Raw genomic sequence first — 16,445 nt, 5'->3', positions numbered from 1 at the left:
GACATGAATATAATAATTATTATAATATTACCTACTTTTAATATAATTATTCAAGTAGACAAATAATTTTTAGTCCACTTAAATTATATCTATATATTAGTTGCATATCTCTAGTCTACAATATATACAAAATTTACAAAAAATCAGTTAATACTGGTATCAGGTAAAATTTTATAAGCGTTTAAATTTTAAATTTGGACAAAAATCACGAAAATTTACTTTATTATTAAAATTATATAATATTTATATTGAATATTATTTTATGAGTATTTTTTAAACACAAAATAAGAAAAAAAACACATTGTAAAACAAAAATTAATTACCAATAAAAATTAAAATCAAAAATACCTATACAAAAATAAAGTTCAGTAAAATGATTACAGGTCAAATGTACATTTATATTTGTAAACACAACGGTAAACCTCCAATTTAACTGTAATTTAAATATGACTAAGGATTTTTATTTTTTCTATTTTAGATTGTTGAGATGTAGAAGAAAATGTTTTTAATTTTCTAAAAATCTTACAAATTAATAATTAATATCCTAAAATCAATGCTACACCTTAAGATCACAAAACAAAAGAATGAAATTATTTTCCTTAGTAAACACTGCACAAAAATTGCTAAACTAAGAACTTTGTTGGCGACACTGGATAGATTTTTCGATTATTTATCAACCAAGTCAAAGCGCTGAACGCTGCTTTCAGCTGTTACTATAGTTGATCGCTGAAATAATAGTTAACCGTTCATAAAATTGTTTCGTATCTATAATGAACATTTTATTTTACAACCACTCGTAACCGTATTACAATTATTGACTGGGATCGAAAAACCATTTTTGTCGTAGACTACATTTGGTCAATTTTTTTTATTTACTTATATCATTTCTTTACTCGTTCAGTGAACGTTGATGTAAGGCAGCTTGTTCTAAATTAAACCGGTAAGCCTACCTTAAGATATTTTTTCAACTCGTCATTTATTTTATATTTACATTAATTTTCTGCTAATAATTAATGTAATAATTAATTTAATTGTCAAAAAAATAATTTAAAAATGTGTTCGCTTACTGTTTGGTGTTGACGTTTTTCCCATTAATTTACAACCAAATTAGTTGCTGTGGTATACTTACATCACAACTGCAATGACATTGTTGGAGTTTACTGGTTGTGCACTGACAGCTTTTGGTCCAGCACTGTCGATGTTCATCGTAACAATCATGAATGATCCTGTACGTGTCATTATATTGATAGCCAGTTCATTTTTTTGGCTGCTAAGTCTACTATTATCATCGATAGTGTGGTTCATCTTTCCTAGCAAACAACAGGTCTGGTTTGGAGTGTTCATCTCTGTACTGGTACAAGAGCTGTTTCGTTACTTTTTGTACCTACTACTGCGTAAAGCTGAACGTGGACTTAAACGATTTGTGGCACATTCATTAGTGTCGAATAATAAACACATGCTATCATATGTTTCCGGTTTGGGATTCGGCGTCATGAGTGGGCTGTTCTCTTTAGTCAACATCCTAGCTGAAGTTGGAGGACCAGGTACAATGGGACTCCGTGGTGGATACAGTGCATTTTGTATTGTATCTTCTATTTTTACTGCGTTCACCATACTCCTACATATATTTTGGGGAATACTTTTTTTCCATGGATTAAATACAGCTAATAAGAACCTAATTTTGTATGTCATTGTTTCTCATCTTGTTGTATCAGAAATAACATTGTTCAATCAGTACTATTATTATATTCTTACACTATCTATAGTTTTTTCAATAACACTTGGTACAGGACTCTATGCTTTTAAGACGGCAGGTGGACAATTACCTATAATTGACAAACTTAAAACTGAAAATACAAATACAGCTGAGAGTTAAATGTATTACATTTAATTTTTTTTTTTTATTGTATAACTTTTTATTGTGTAACATATTGGTTTTTTCATTATATACTATTAAAATTAAATTTTTTAACTTTTCTAAACTAAATAAATTATAATATAATCATATTATTTATAAAAAATACTTGTCTTATTTTTTTATGTACATGAACCCTGTCTAATTTAAATGCTTGGTTGTATTAATTTTTAGTAATATTTTATTTGTGCAAAAATGCATAGGTTTTAAATGAAACATTTCATTATTTAAAATATACATATATAAAGTATGTCCCATAAGTCCTGTATCACCCTTAATATCTCCACAGGAAATAAATATATTTAAACACAGTTTTTTTACAATACTTTAGTATGGAAATTCTGATTGAATGGCATAAAATTCAATTTTAATATATATTTTTTTTTTTAATTGTTTTAAAAAAATGCTCAAAAAAATTGTTACCTTAAAAATTGAAAATCCTTAAATGCATAAAAAATATTTGAATTGTTTTAAAAAAAATTGAATTTTATGCCATTAAATCAGAATTTCCACACTAAGTATTATAAAAAAAAAACCACGTTAAAATATATTGATTTCCTGTGGGATATTAAGGGTGATACGGGACTTATGAGATGTACTGTATATATAAATAAAATTTATTAAGAATTAAATTAATTATTATTAGTTACAATTATATTATAAAAAAATTCACAAAAAAAAAAATACACAATTTATTAATAAATAAACAAAAACAATTTTTACATTTTTATAACAAAACTGTATTATGTTACAGAAATTATGTATGTTTAACAAATTTATAAAAATATATTTTAACATAATATTAAGTTTGTATTTTATTTTTTTAGTAATACAATTGTATTTGATTCAAATAATTAATTTATCAATGGTTTTGTTTCAAAAAAAATATAGATATAAATACAAATAAGATAATGGAAATATCTATCAAATTTGATTAATACTGACTGAGCAAGATGCATTTACGGTTAATATAAAGGGTCCTTCATTACCGGGCAAGTATGTAGAAGGAATTATTTCGTATGTTCCTGGTTGGATATCAAGTAATTCTAAAATCACATACCCAGATCTGAAAATAAAATCAATACATACATAAAAAAATTTTGTTTAAAAATAATAAAAAATTAAGTGTAATAATGAAATTAAATAACATAATTTATAAAAATTAATTATTTTTAATTCCTTAATACATAAAATTAATCTTTATTATTTTATACCTTATTCTTATAAAGTAACATAACAAGTTATGTGACTATTTATTTATTATATATTTTATAAATTGCTCATATTTATTTGTTTCATTATACACAAATTGAAGCCGAATGTCCAGATTGACGCGTGTATTGCGTCATCCACTTAGCTGAGAAGACTATGCCAGAACTTGATCAACAAAAACAACAGTGTTTAGTGGCAATGGAAACTCTTGATCGGTCATCACCAGAACTATGGCCTGAACCAATGCCTGGCATGTCTGGTTTTGCACAACATATACGTGCATCAAGTGCGACAGACAAACAACCATCATGGAAACAACCACCAGATGCTCATGATATGTTACTTTTACAACGATATAGTCAAATGCCATTGCCTCCTCTCATAGATGAATTAAAGTCTCTTTACGACTTTGCCTATAATTTAGGCTTAGAAGAAGCTAAAGAAATGACACGTGGAAAATATTTAAATATATTTACGCGTAATACAACTAAATCCAATGATTAATTGTAATCATTTTGTATAAGCTGAAAAATGTATTTAAATGTAATCTTTTAAATTTATATAATTTTTTTTAAAAATGTTGATTTTAAATAATGTACTTTTACTTAATAAATACTAATAATTTATCATCATATAATATATATATATATGCGTTCAATATTATAAATTAAGAAAATCACATCGCTAAAATATTAAAAAATTTAATTAACTAAATTAATTTAAATAAAACTAAATTTTTATCATATAAGATTCATTATAATTTAATAATAAATTAAACAATAGCATATACTGACCTATAACTCCCTGAAGACTTTCTCATAAATTTTGCTGTAGCATTTATGTTATTTAATCCAACACATGATACTTCAAGTCCAACTTGATACTGTTTTGGTGCCTTTAGTTCAATTTGCAAATTTTCAGTGTCTGTCAATCCATCTACTGTTAATTTAAATTTTGGATTTTCTTTATAGGTTTTATGGTTTTGACAACCACCAGCTCTATTTCCTTTCCATTCACCATTGACAGACTATATTTAAAATTATATTAATAAATATAGCATGTTCTATTATAATAAAGATTCAAAGTAAATACAGTTTTGAATTTGATATCATAGGTATTGGTAAGCTCTTTAAGTGTAAATGGACATGTGGCATAAGCTCGTAATGTGTAGTGAATTGTATTCATTTTTTCATATTGAGACACAACTAATGTAAATTTGGAAGGTGTTTTGTCATTAAGAACAATCTTACAAAGATAATGAGGGCTATTAATACGTTTTCCTGATATATAAGGTTCAGGATCATCTAAAAAAAATAAGTATTATATTAAAATCTAGCTATTATTTAATTATTTATTTATGTACTTGGGTAATGAACACGTTTTCCATCATTTTTATACACTAAAACAGTTATATATTCACGATTAACTTTGAAATCTTGTAATTCTGTGATGTGACGAGTTAAAAGTACCCAAACAGCACCACTGTTAACAATACTAACATCTAAACTAAATTGAGGGTTTTCGCTTATATTATACAAATCACAAATAGGACCTGTTCCAGTATTCCATGTTCTAAAAATATTTTTAAATACAATTTTTTTTAAATTTATTTTATTAATTATGTTTTACTTATGTAAGCATGATGTATATGGAAACAGGGCAGGATTCCAGTTCATACAAAATACATCAAAATGATGCAATACAGAATTGTAATCAATCCAAAAAATGCCATTATCAAAGGAAGCAGCACTTGTTGGGTCATAGTCAAGTGTTTCTTTTAAATGAGAAGTCCAACTTTTTTCATCTAATTCTGAATAACGACCTTTCCAGCGAACATGTGCCCAAGGATTTTTCAATTTTAACAATTTTAAATCCTGAGAAAATTATTAAATAACTAAATATTAACTTAATTGTTTTTATTTATATGGCATACATTCACTTTTTGTACGGCCAAAACAGCATAAGCATGCGAAGAAACTAGACCAGTTCTTCTTTCCTCTTCTATTGACATTGGAGGAGTAGCAACAGTAATCAATACATCACCTTTATGCAATCTGGTAAGAAGATTTTCAAACAAACCATCAGTATTAAATGTTTTATCATCTAAATGAATTGCACAACGTTCTGGTATCCAACCCGTCAAAGCATGAAGATCTATGTTCTAAAATTAACACTTACTTAATACAGCCAATAGATTTAATTATTAACCTGTTCTGTGATACAGCTACAATTTATTAAAAATTATTAAAAATATATATATATATATATATATATATATCACTTATTACAAATCTGCATTAGCAACAATCATTTTTAACTATTACTATTAAACAAAATATTGAAAACTTACACTACTTGATCCAGGAAAATCATAACCTCCCATTACTTTTAGATATGCTTTTTCAATTAGTGAAACCCAAAATTCATTTTTATTGGACGAATGTGAGCACAATAATGAATTGTATTTTCCAACTGGTAAAAGATCATCAATTATAACTTTGCGTTGTATACCATTTAGATGAAGCTTAACCATGTATTTTCCTAATAAAATAGCAATCATATAATAGTTAAATAATATTAAGATCATGCAGTTAAAAATATAAGTTAAAGTAGTATTATAATATTACCAAATGGATTATACACTGGTTGTCCATTCTGTTTTTGTGGGTAGATTATCGATGTAATTAATCTTTGTTTGAAAGTTTTCTCGTACACGGCGCATACTGCTAAGGATGCTACAAATGAACAATCAGTCACAATCTATAACAAATATGGTTTATTTTTTCATATATTTAAGGCTTATAAATATTAAGATTTATTCTATACCAATATAAATTTGAATTGCATTAATAATTTAATATGCCATTTAAGTAAACATTTATATTTAGTTATATATATTTAAATAAATTTATTATAAAAAAATAGTTTTAATATTTGATAGATGTAAAATGACACAGCACAAACATATGAAATATTAGTTTTGATGACCTAAATATTCTAAATTACGAGTAATTTTTTCCATTCAATTCAAAATCAAAACCAATTGCATCTAAAAATTGTCAATAGTATAAATTAAGAAGAAATCATTTTTTTTTTTTTTAACCAACTGAGAGTTTTAGTAGGTTTTAAATTAAGCAAAAATATATTGAAATACAATAAACAAATTTTTTTTTTTATATATATAAATAAATTACGGTTTGTTTTATGCTGTAAAAACTTATTGAATCCCCAATCACCAATTTTGGGTCTGAACTTAATTGATCAGGTCTTATCCATTGTAAAAATTTTTTTTTTTGTTCCAATGATAATGTCAGCAAACCATCACTGTCAGTGAAAGGAATTGATAGTTGAAACCTTATGACAAATATTCAAAAAATTATTTTTAGACATTTATCAGCAACTTTAATTGTATTAAAAATGTAGATTTATTTGAAGTTGAAAATTAATTTTTAAACATTCTAATTTGCATTGACTGGTTAACAAAAAAATTATATTTATTCAAAACTATGTTTTGCACTAGTCGTCAGTTATATAAAATTACAAAGAACACTAAAAAGAAACTACAAAATAATAGAAACCAAAGAGAAAATACCTCAAAGCTAAGGTGGCTAGACATAGTAGATCTTTAAATGCTGAGGGTGCAATATTGGAAGGAACTTGTTTAAAATCAGAAGAAATGGAGGAATGTAGTGATTGTGACTAAGATTCTAATAAAGTTATATATTTCACTGATGATGATGATATATGCATAATAATTTTTACAGATTTTATTTTAAAATGTACCTTTCTGATAGATCAACATCCATGAAAGGAACATATTCTTTGTTATTAATTTTTGATGTGATCATTAATACTTGTTTTTCTGCTTCAGTATAAAGATTACTTTTAGATGTATCTAATTTGATATGACCGCGACTCTGAATAACTTTTTTATGCAATGGTGCTGAAAATTAATTAATAACATACTATATATATAATTACTATTATGAAACAATTTTCTAACTAAAAACAAGTTACAATAAATAAAAAATTATAAATTACAATAAAGAGCGCACATCTTATTTTAAACTAAAGTATTCAATTTAATTATTGTTAAGTTGAAATAATTTGATCCATTACATATAGTTTTTAAAATATATTTAATATGTATAATACACATATTGAAAATAGCTGTCGATATAAGTTTTTATATAAAAAAAACATACAGTAACAACGTAATTTAAATATAAGTTCTGTATTAAAGTACTACCCTTTATGGATTTTTTAATTAATTTATATGTAATGTATATATATATTTATAAAAATATGCAATAAAAAAAAATGTTAAGAACTATAAAGAAAATAAAATATTTAGTAGAAATATTTTATTTAATAGCTATAAAATCACAAAAATAATAATTGATAAATCATTTTACAACAAGAAACATATTTTTATTTCTGAAAAGTAATCAAAAAATATTCAATATAGTAATATATTACATAACAATAAAAAAAAATAATAATTTTAACAATACACAGTTAATATAAAGTAGTTATGTTCTTACAAAATGTCTAAAATTATTAAATAATAAATTGTAATGTTTAAAATTCATTACTTTTTTAACTATTATAATCATCTTTTAATATAAAACAACGACAATAAACAGCCAACATTTAAAAAAATAAACACCTTGTATTTTAATAATCTATTTTTGTATAACTTTAATAGGTAACTAGTTTAATTCTAAATGAAATAATTTGTGTATTTAATTAAAAAGAATGAAAATTATACATTTACTTTTGTACTTAATTTGAATAGAATACAATAATTTTCATAATGGTTTTAAATTATTTAGAACTTAAAATATAAAATTATAATATATTTGAGTCATAATAATATACTAATTTGGCCTTAGATATTTTTTGATAATAAATATTTTACAAAATATGACTAACATTTATTCTAATAAATTCATGATTTTTTATTTTTGTTATTATTATTAATTTTGTATATGAAAAAAAAAATGATTCTATTGTTTAAATCACGTTTCAACATAGTAATATTTGACACTGACAACAGTTACAAATAACAAAATAAATTTAATATTAATTGTAACATAAATAATACTAATTAGTAGAATATAGTTTGAGTAATTTAATAGTTCTATAATTTATGCAAATTTCATTTTTAAGGATTAACTATAGTAATGAGTATTTTAGTTTCTAAAATAAATACTTAATGAATACAGATCACATAAATAAATAAAAATTATGATATGTAACAACATTCAACAAAAACTTTTTGATAGCAGTGGTAATATCAAAGTATAATTTTTTGATTAAATATTTAAATGATATCTTATGTAGTATTTTATTAAAGAAAAACAAGACAATGACATTTATCGAATAGGAAATCTATATTTTATAGTAATTTTGTGTCCACTTTTTTTTTATGTTAACATAAAATTTCAAACTAATTAGAAACAAAAATATTTTCAAATTGTTAAATTGACAGTATGCAAAACCTAACTTCATTTATCTAGAAACTGGATGGCAGTTTATTTTTATTTTAATTAAACTTAAAACAGTTATAAAAATTGAAAAATATTCAGAATGAAACTAATTGTGAAAAAGACTTTCCTAAAATTAATTAATAATTTTTCTCATTTTACAATTTTATCAAATAGTTCATGGGAAATTTAAATTTAAAAAAAATTTAATGTCTCAACAATGCTTTTTTAATTTAAATTATTTATGTAAAAATAAATAAATAAATAAATGCTTAGCCTGGAATATTATTATACTCGTAATGTATGAATAGTTTTAAATTAATAATGTATTATCAAGTTTAACTACATCATTAAAATCAAGACTATTTATTTATTTTTATATTCATTTGTGAGTATTGAAATTTACTAATTTTTGTTTTATTTTATTAATTTATTATTAAAACTTATGTTTATGATTACACAAAATTTAAATTACAATACACAAAATGCACTCATCATAGGTACATAATGTAAGTCTAACAGAATTGAGATCCATTTAAATAATAATTTAAATAAATTTAAAATTAGTAAACTTAGTAAAATTTTATAATCAGTACATTTTTGTTTTATTTTAATACATATTAAACAACCTTAAATTATAAAATAGTATTAAGAAATATAAACATTTATTGGTTAAAATAAATATAATAATAATAAAAATATCACATTTAAAATGTTCATTAACATAAACACATTAAAAACATTTTAGGTCAAATTTAATAATAGCATATAAATAAACTAATAATACTAAAATAAATTTTTTTTCAATGAAATATAACTTCATTATAACTAATATAAGTAATTTTTCAATTATCTAACTTAAAAAATAAATATAATTTCATTTTAATACTGGTAACTAAAAATTAAAATAGAAAACTCAAGTAAAGTTTTAATTTTTAACATTATGATAAATAAACTATATTATTTGATTATTACAATATCAGCAAAAAAGTATAATATTATTATTTAAATGAAAATTTAATAAAATATATAGCTAAATATATCTAGTTTAAATTAAAATCCAAAGCAACAGATTTTAATAAAATAATTCTTTAAAATTAAATTAAATAACTTTTTAAAAAAATATTATATAAGTAATCAGCAGGGCTAGGATTTGTATGCAACAGCATGTCTTGTTTGCTATATTCAAATTAAGTTTTAGTAAATAATGTCCACAATTAATATTATTCTGATGATAATGTTGCTATTATTATTATCCATGTTTTTAAAGTTCGCCTTATACATAGATGCCTACAGAGATTTTTCTATGGGGGGAGGAAATGTTAACATTTGAGAATAAATTTCATAATTTTACTATTTTATATCAAAAACCTTTTTTATCAAATTTTTAAATTTAAAAAATATTTTGGAAAACCAAGAGGGGCAAATTCCCCGCTTGCCCTCCCCCTGGGCGACTATGGCTTTATGCATATTTTTACATATTAAGTATGAATGTATTTATAGTATTTGCGCCCTTAATAATTAAACTGATCAAAGTATATAACTTGGTTTTTTGTTAACATACATTATATTTTTATAAATACATTTCTATGGTACAATATGCAATAAAAGATTGCATAGTTTGTCAGAAAAAGATAAAAACAATTAATGGAAGTAGGTAAGTATTAATATAAAATTCAAAATAAGATATAATTTATCGGGTATTAGTGTATTACACACAATCCTAAAGGATTTAAAACTCTACAATCAATAAATAAAGTATTAAATGGCGAATCGGACAAGGACAATTTCAGTTGTAATTTAACACCAGAACAAATTTCTTTATTTAAATATGATGCTGAAAGAAGCTTTAACCAGTATAAATCCATACTACTATTCAATCACTGATAATTTATATTTGACAATTTAAAAAAATATGTGGCCGTAGCATGTAACCATGTATTTTACACTATTGAATGTGGATTATACATTTTATTCATAGGCGGATATCAGGGGGGCTTAGACCTCCCAAATATTTTAATAGCCCCCCTAAAAATCGAAATTTTGTTAGAAATTTTAATCGTTGTTTTTATAATTTATTTATAATTATGTGTTCATTTATTATGAAAATCGTAAAATAAAAAATGATAAAAAACTACATATTTACAATAGCATTAACAATACCAATTACATAGTTTGGCTACTTGCGAAGGAAGTTTCAGTGCAATGAAAAAAATAAAAACTTGGTTAAGGACATTGTTGGTTCAAGATAGGTTCAGCAATCTTTCAATACTATATATTGAAAAATATAAAAAGCGATGATATTTTGGTTATCTTTGCTAATACAAATAGTTATTTGTCATTAAAATAAAATATTAATTATTTTTAAATATACGTTATTTAGTGTTTGTTAATACAATTTAAACATATCTATATTTTTAATGGTAATAAGTTTTACTTGTGTATGGGAAGGAGGTGTGGAGACGAAGTCCCTGGGGGTTATTTTACATTGAATTATTATAGCCCCCCCAAAAATTCAACCAAATGCCCGCCAATGATTTTATTCCTAAAATAATAATTAATAAATAAATAATTTTTAATTTTTAATCTCAATTATATTACGACAATCTACCAATCACCGATGAATTTCAATAAATATTTTTATTTTTTTTTTTGTAACTATATTTTTCTATGCATCTTATAAAAATTAAAATGCATATATTACAGTTTTTTTATTGAATACAAATCCTAGCCATGGTAATGAGCATTACAGGCAATAATATAGAGGCAAGTATTAAATAATTTAATAATTACAAAGTACCTGTATTAATGGAGTTATTACAAGAGTTTTGCTCCTTAGACTGCTTTAATTTTTCTGCTCGATCTAAAGCTTTTTCAATTAGAGTTGTTAAATTTTTTATCATTTCATCATCTGATATTTCTTTTTTCTAAAATAAAAGTAACACAATGCGACATTAAAATATATTTTAGTAGTAAACTATAATTAAATAATTAATTTAATAATAACTCTTAATATAAATATGAAGCACTTATAAGTAATTTTTTTAGATTGTTATTTACCACTTTTAATGCTAATTCAATTGCTTGAGTATATATATCAATAGCTAAATCTTCTTTTCCAGACTCATCAACATCCAAAGCTTGCTTGAGTAAATATTTGCATTGTTTTAACCGTACTCTATCTTGATTAATTTTTTCCATATTATTGGCAGCTTCATTTTGAACTACAAAATTTTAATTATATTATTGATACAAATATATAAATAATAATATATAATATTAATATATTAACGTTAATATATTAAGTAATTGAGAAAAAATAAATTTGTATCATCTATACACATTATATTATTAGATTGTATCACATTTTTATTGATATTTAACAACTTATAATACATTCAACAATTAATATTCTTTAAAAAAAAGAAAATGAATATTTGCAATTACACATTTGATTGTATCCTACTTTAACTTATAAAGAATTATAAAAATGATTAATATTTGAAAAAATGTACCTTGTTATATTGTTTCAATTTTTTAGGTAAAACAGTTATCAGCATTAAATACAACATTAAATTAAAATGAACACTTCTTTTACTGAAATACATCAGTAAAACATGATTAAGACTTGAAATGATTGATTTGTTTTTTAACTAATAGGATGATTTTTTTTCCTTAATTGACATTTAATTATACCGTTTGATTTCTGCTTATAAATATAGGGATCACTAATAGATATTTTTAGGAAAGAAAATAAGTAAACAATTTTCCAATTTCCTTTACAATGTTATATTACTAATATTTGGTCACAAATTAAATTAAAACAATTATTCATTTTATTAAGAGCTGTAATTTTAAAGACTTCATGTAGAACGATCACTGGATAATGTCAGTTCCAACCAAAAATACTGAAATTGAATAAATATAAATTAGTTAAGTTTTATATTTTTTAACTATAAAAAATAATCCACATAACTTTACATCAAATAATTTTTGGTGAAATTCTAACATTGTTTTAAATTAATATTTTATATTTAACAAAAATCCCTTCCAATATAACATTATAATTTGAAACAATTGAAGGTTCTTAAAAATTAGATAAAATTATCAATTATCACAAAGTTTGATGTACAAATTTTAAGATTTGTATTTTATTACTGATGAAATTTAAGTTTTAATGAATTAGTTTCACTTTAAAATAATATTTTCAAATAATTAATGTGCATTAACCAAAGGTTTTATGATGCATTAAATATCAATCAATATTTCAACCATAAATTATTATTAGTCAATATATATATTAATAATAAATAATATTGATTCATTCTTATTTTTTTCATTACAAAAATTAGTATGAAAATAGTGTACCACATACTCAAAAAAGTTCATTGATGTAGGACCTAAATCTCAGGGATGTATCTGGGACAAATATAATATTAAATTTAAATCAAATATTTGTAATTAATCACATGACAGTATTTTAATACCAAGAATGAATGGTAAGTCTAGGTTTTCAAAGTCTTCAGTCTTTTAACAAAAAAAAAAAAAAAGAAAGTTAGCTGTATAGTAACAATAATTTATTTATATTTATAAAATATTACAAGGTACAATTTTGGTCTTTTATTACCAACTTTTAAAATTTGATGATAGATGAAAGGAAAACTCAAACCATTTACGTTTTAAAGATAATTTTTGCATATAAAAAAAAAAATTAACAAATTTAATGTAAATCTATAATGATAATAATTCATCAGTAATCAATTTTTTGTAAGAAAAATAGTATACTCAATACTAGTTTTGTATATTGCTATAAATCTTAAAAAGTGATCACATACAAAACTTATATTCAAACACAAAATTAATGGATTCCAATTAAGAAAACATTTTGCAAAACACAATTGTGCTTTAAAAATTTGTTTTATATGTAAATACATTGTACATTTATACTTTTAGAAAAACGTTTATATTTTCCCAGAAAAGAACAAAACTTAAACCAATAATGTAAAATCAATAACTTTCTATTTATAATAAGTCTATTGAAAATCTTAAATTAAAATCTAAACATTAAATCATTTAAATTAAAACAAAATAACAAATGATTAATAAAGAATTACTTTGATATTCCAAAGCTTCAGCTCTATTGATATAGTCATGTGATTTTTTACACCATTCATCAGCCAAGGGATCATTTTTTCGTATTTTCCATGCAAGTTCTAAGAGTGTAGCAGCTTCTTTATAATAATAAACAGCTGCTTGCATCTGACCATTACAGTCGCATACTACAGCTTTATTCGATACTACAATTGCTTCTTCAGCATACTCCATTTTACTTTAATACAAGACTAATATAACGTATTTAAATGAATAATATATTAATGAGGTTTTGGTTTATGGCCATCAACATAAAAGTTCCTAGTTACTACTGGTAATGTGAGTTCAATACCATCTAAGTTTTTATTTAGTACAATCTGACAACCCAATCTTGAGTTTTCTCTAAGAAATGGTGCTAAATCTAGTAAATCATCTTCTTTTTCTTCTGGTTCAGGAAGTTTAGACAAATAATCTTCTGTAACATAACAATGACAGGTTGAGCAAGCTAAAGACGCTTCACATGCACCTTCCATTTCAACTCCATATCTAATAAATTTAATATGATTAATGAAATAATGTTCAAAGTATTATTGAAATGTTGATAAGATGTAATTAAACATATTTTATTACCTGTGAGCTAAATAAAGAACGTTGTCGCCTACTTTGCCTCTGACTTCAGTGCGCTTGCCGTCCTTGTCTACAAAAACGACATGAACCACTTCATCCTCACTTTTTGGTTCCTGCCATTCGTACTCGCCGTGCCATAAACACTGAGTGGTGCTTATGGGCCTTTTGCGAAACGACGAGACGATTCCGGATTCCTTCCGGCTAACCAGATGACTGCGACTAGACTGTATGACACCACGTACTAATTGTGCAATAACGGTAACAGGCAAAAACATACTATATCGTATACGATGATCGGTTCTCTGAAGTCAGTAGTATTACAGAGCACATGCTAAACGGTACCGGACTATGACAATTACTGTTTATAATAGTACTGCTACTACCTTTACTGTACAAATAATACAGCATAGAGCTTAACAGTAGTAAATAAAAAATAAAAAAAATTAATAATAATAGTAATAATACAAAATTATAAAAAGCTTGATATCACAGCGCGCACATCGCCGCAGTCGTATTCTATAACCGTCCACCCAGGATGACGTCATGGACACCGCAGGGGACGGGGAAATAACAACCATGTCCCTCCTCGCGGTTGGGCAGCTGCTATCTTAATAATATATTGGCTGGCGGGTACACAGGTGCTAGGTGGTCATCTGACGTTTGATGTGAGTGTCGAGTACCATAATAGGAGTACCGAGATATAAGTAGATTAGATACCTGGACCAATAATGTTCATGAAAATCCATCGGCGTAAGCTATGCATAATAATTAAATTTATTACGATTTACGTCATTAACTTTAAAACAACCTGCTTGAAATACCAATCTTATTTCATCACGTTAATTTAGATAATTGCCAAAAGCCAATAATATTGCTGTTCTCTAAGTTTGGTTACAAGTTACAACGATAAACGACACATGACAGAGTTCTAAATGAGCGAATGCAGGAAAAAATTTCGGGAGGGGAGTGTTATTGAATATATGTAAACTGTAAAATGTTATTCATTAGTATGCTTTATTACTCATTATGTAATATATATAAATGCAGTGACGGCTCATGCTATGGTGCACAGGAGCACTTGAAACACCCTTAAAGAATTGTATGAAAAATGATTTCAGCACCACCTTATGTGAACCTCACGAACCCCCCCCCCCCTAGTAATACTTATTACAATAAATAAAATTCTAGAAATATGAAATGGACCCCCCTCCCCGGCTAATTTGTATTTATAAAAATACAAAATATATAATTTTAGTAAATACATACGTATATAAGTTATAATATATTTTAAAATTATAAAATATGAAATATTAGTAAGTTCATTAATCTTTTAACCAATCATCAATTAAATGCATACTAATTATGTATTTATAACTTACATTATATATAATACGTCCGAAAAGTCGGGGGTAAAGCCCCTTAGCCTTTATCCCCTTGGATCTGCACCTGTAAAATGTTCATATGATTATATAATAGTAGGTACATAATTTTAAATTTTAATCCGTTTTATAGTTTGTAGATAAGCACTGATTTGCTAGTACACAATAGAGGCTAAAAAATATTTCTATTCTTTAGTAATCTGTAAAATTTGTTATAAACTATTAGAATATAAGTACGATACATAGGTACGAGTAAATATATTTTTATTTCAATGCATAAAAGATACTAAATTATAGTCAAAATAATTATTCAAGTCTACTGTAAATATTTTTACATTAATTGTATATAATGTGCTGGTCTCTAATTATTGTAACACTGATTAAGATATGTATTAGCCCATTTTATGATAATATTATTAAAATGTAATAATTAATAAAATCAGTTTCCTCTCGATAAGCGCTCAAAGTTCAAAAAATCTAAATAGCTTATAAACACTATTCATCTATAAACAGGGCCGCATTTAAGGAGGGACACTGGCTACAACTGACCCGAGCGCCAGTTTTTTGGGGGCGCCAAAATTTTGTGGTCGGAAATTTGCTCACTTGTGAATTATTGAAATTTTAAAATTATTATTTTTTTTTGTTTTTAATAATAGTATCATAAATTAATGTTAATGTATTTAATTTATTAATATATATTATTAATGTATTTATAGTCATATAGCTATCAGC

General features: G+C 24.5%; 4 protein-coding genes across 5 annotated transcripts; 2 read left to right on the top strand and 2 right to left on the bottom strand.

The window, feature by feature from the left end:
• Positions 1 to 847: 847 nt before the first annotated feature.
• LOC112680944 (gamma-secretase subunit Aph-1) lies at positions 848 to 1,920 on the top strand. The gene is made up of 2 exons (XM_025551180.1): positions 848 to 940; positions 1,112 to 1,920. Exon 2 carries the CDS (start codon positions 1,142 to 1,144, stop codon positions 1,874 to 1,876), a length of 735 nt encoding a protein of 244 aa, XP_025406965.1. The 5' UTR covers positions 848 to 940; positions 1,112 to 1,141; the 3' UTR covers positions 1,877 to 1,920.
• Positions 851 to 3,646, top strand: LOC112680947 (protein lin-52 homolog). Its single transcript, XM_025551182.1, has 2 exons — positions 851 to 940; positions 3,231 to 3,646. Exon 2 carries the CDS (start codon positions 3,284 to 3,286, stop codon positions 3,629 to 3,631), a length of 348 nt encoding a protein of 115 aa, XP_025406967.1. The 5' UTR covers positions 851 to 940; positions 3,231 to 3,283; the 3' UTR covers positions 3,632 to 3,646.
• On the bottom strand, positions 2,807 to 14,152 carry LOC112680943 (calpain-7-like). Of its 2 annotated transcripts, XM_025551178.1 has the most exons (14): positions 14,060 to 14,152; positions 13,731 to 13,958; positions 11,677 to 11,840; positions 11,417 to 11,543; positions 6,911 to 7,070; positions 6,322 to 6,481; positions 5,755 to 5,887; positions 5,478 to 5,668; positions 5,061 to 5,288; positions 4,757 to 5,001; positions 4,491 to 4,699; positions 4,220 to 4,431; positions 3,922 to 4,154; positions 2,807 to 2,981 (listed from the first exon to the last, which is right to left on the bottom strand). In XM_025551178.1, exons 2-14 carry the CDS (start codon positions 13,939 to 13,941, stop codon positions 2,840 to 2,842), a joined length of 2,415 nt encoding a protein of 804 aa, XP_025406963.1. In that variant the 5' UTR covers positions 13,942 to 13,958; positions 14,060 to 14,152; the 3' UTR covers positions 2,807 to 2,839. The 2 variants fall into 2 exon arrangements, with proteins under 2 accessions (XP_025406963.1, XP_025406964.1); XM_025551179.1 differs by lacking the exon at positions 14,060 to 14,152 and having other exon boundaries at positions 5,067 to 5,288; positions 13,731 to 13,966.
• On the bottom strand, positions 13,898 to 15,118 carry LOC112680946 (adrenodoxin-like protein, mitochondrial). The gene is made up of 2 exons (XM_025551181.1): positions 14,338 to 15,118; positions 13,898 to 14,253 (listed from the first exon to the last, which is right to left on the bottom strand). Exons 1-2 carry the CDS (start codon positions 14,607 to 14,609, stop codon positions 13,989 to 13,991), a joined length of 537 nt encoding a protein of 178 aa, XP_025406966.1. The 5' UTR covers positions 14,610 to 15,118; the 3' UTR covers positions 13,898 to 13,988.
• Positions 15,119 to 16,445: the final 1,327 nt, after the last annotated feature.

The sequence above is a fragment of the Sipha flava genome, unplaced genomic scaffold (genome assembly GCF_003268045.1).
Source record: "Sipha flava isolate LNK unplaced genomic scaffold, YSA_version1 182_pilon_pilon, whole genome shotgun sequence".
NCBI lineage: Eukaryota > Metazoa > Arthropoda > Insecta > Hemiptera > Aphididae > Sipha > Sipha flava.
Note: the sequence above shows the minus strand (reverse complement) of the source record. Positions and strands in the feature narration are given on the sequence as shown.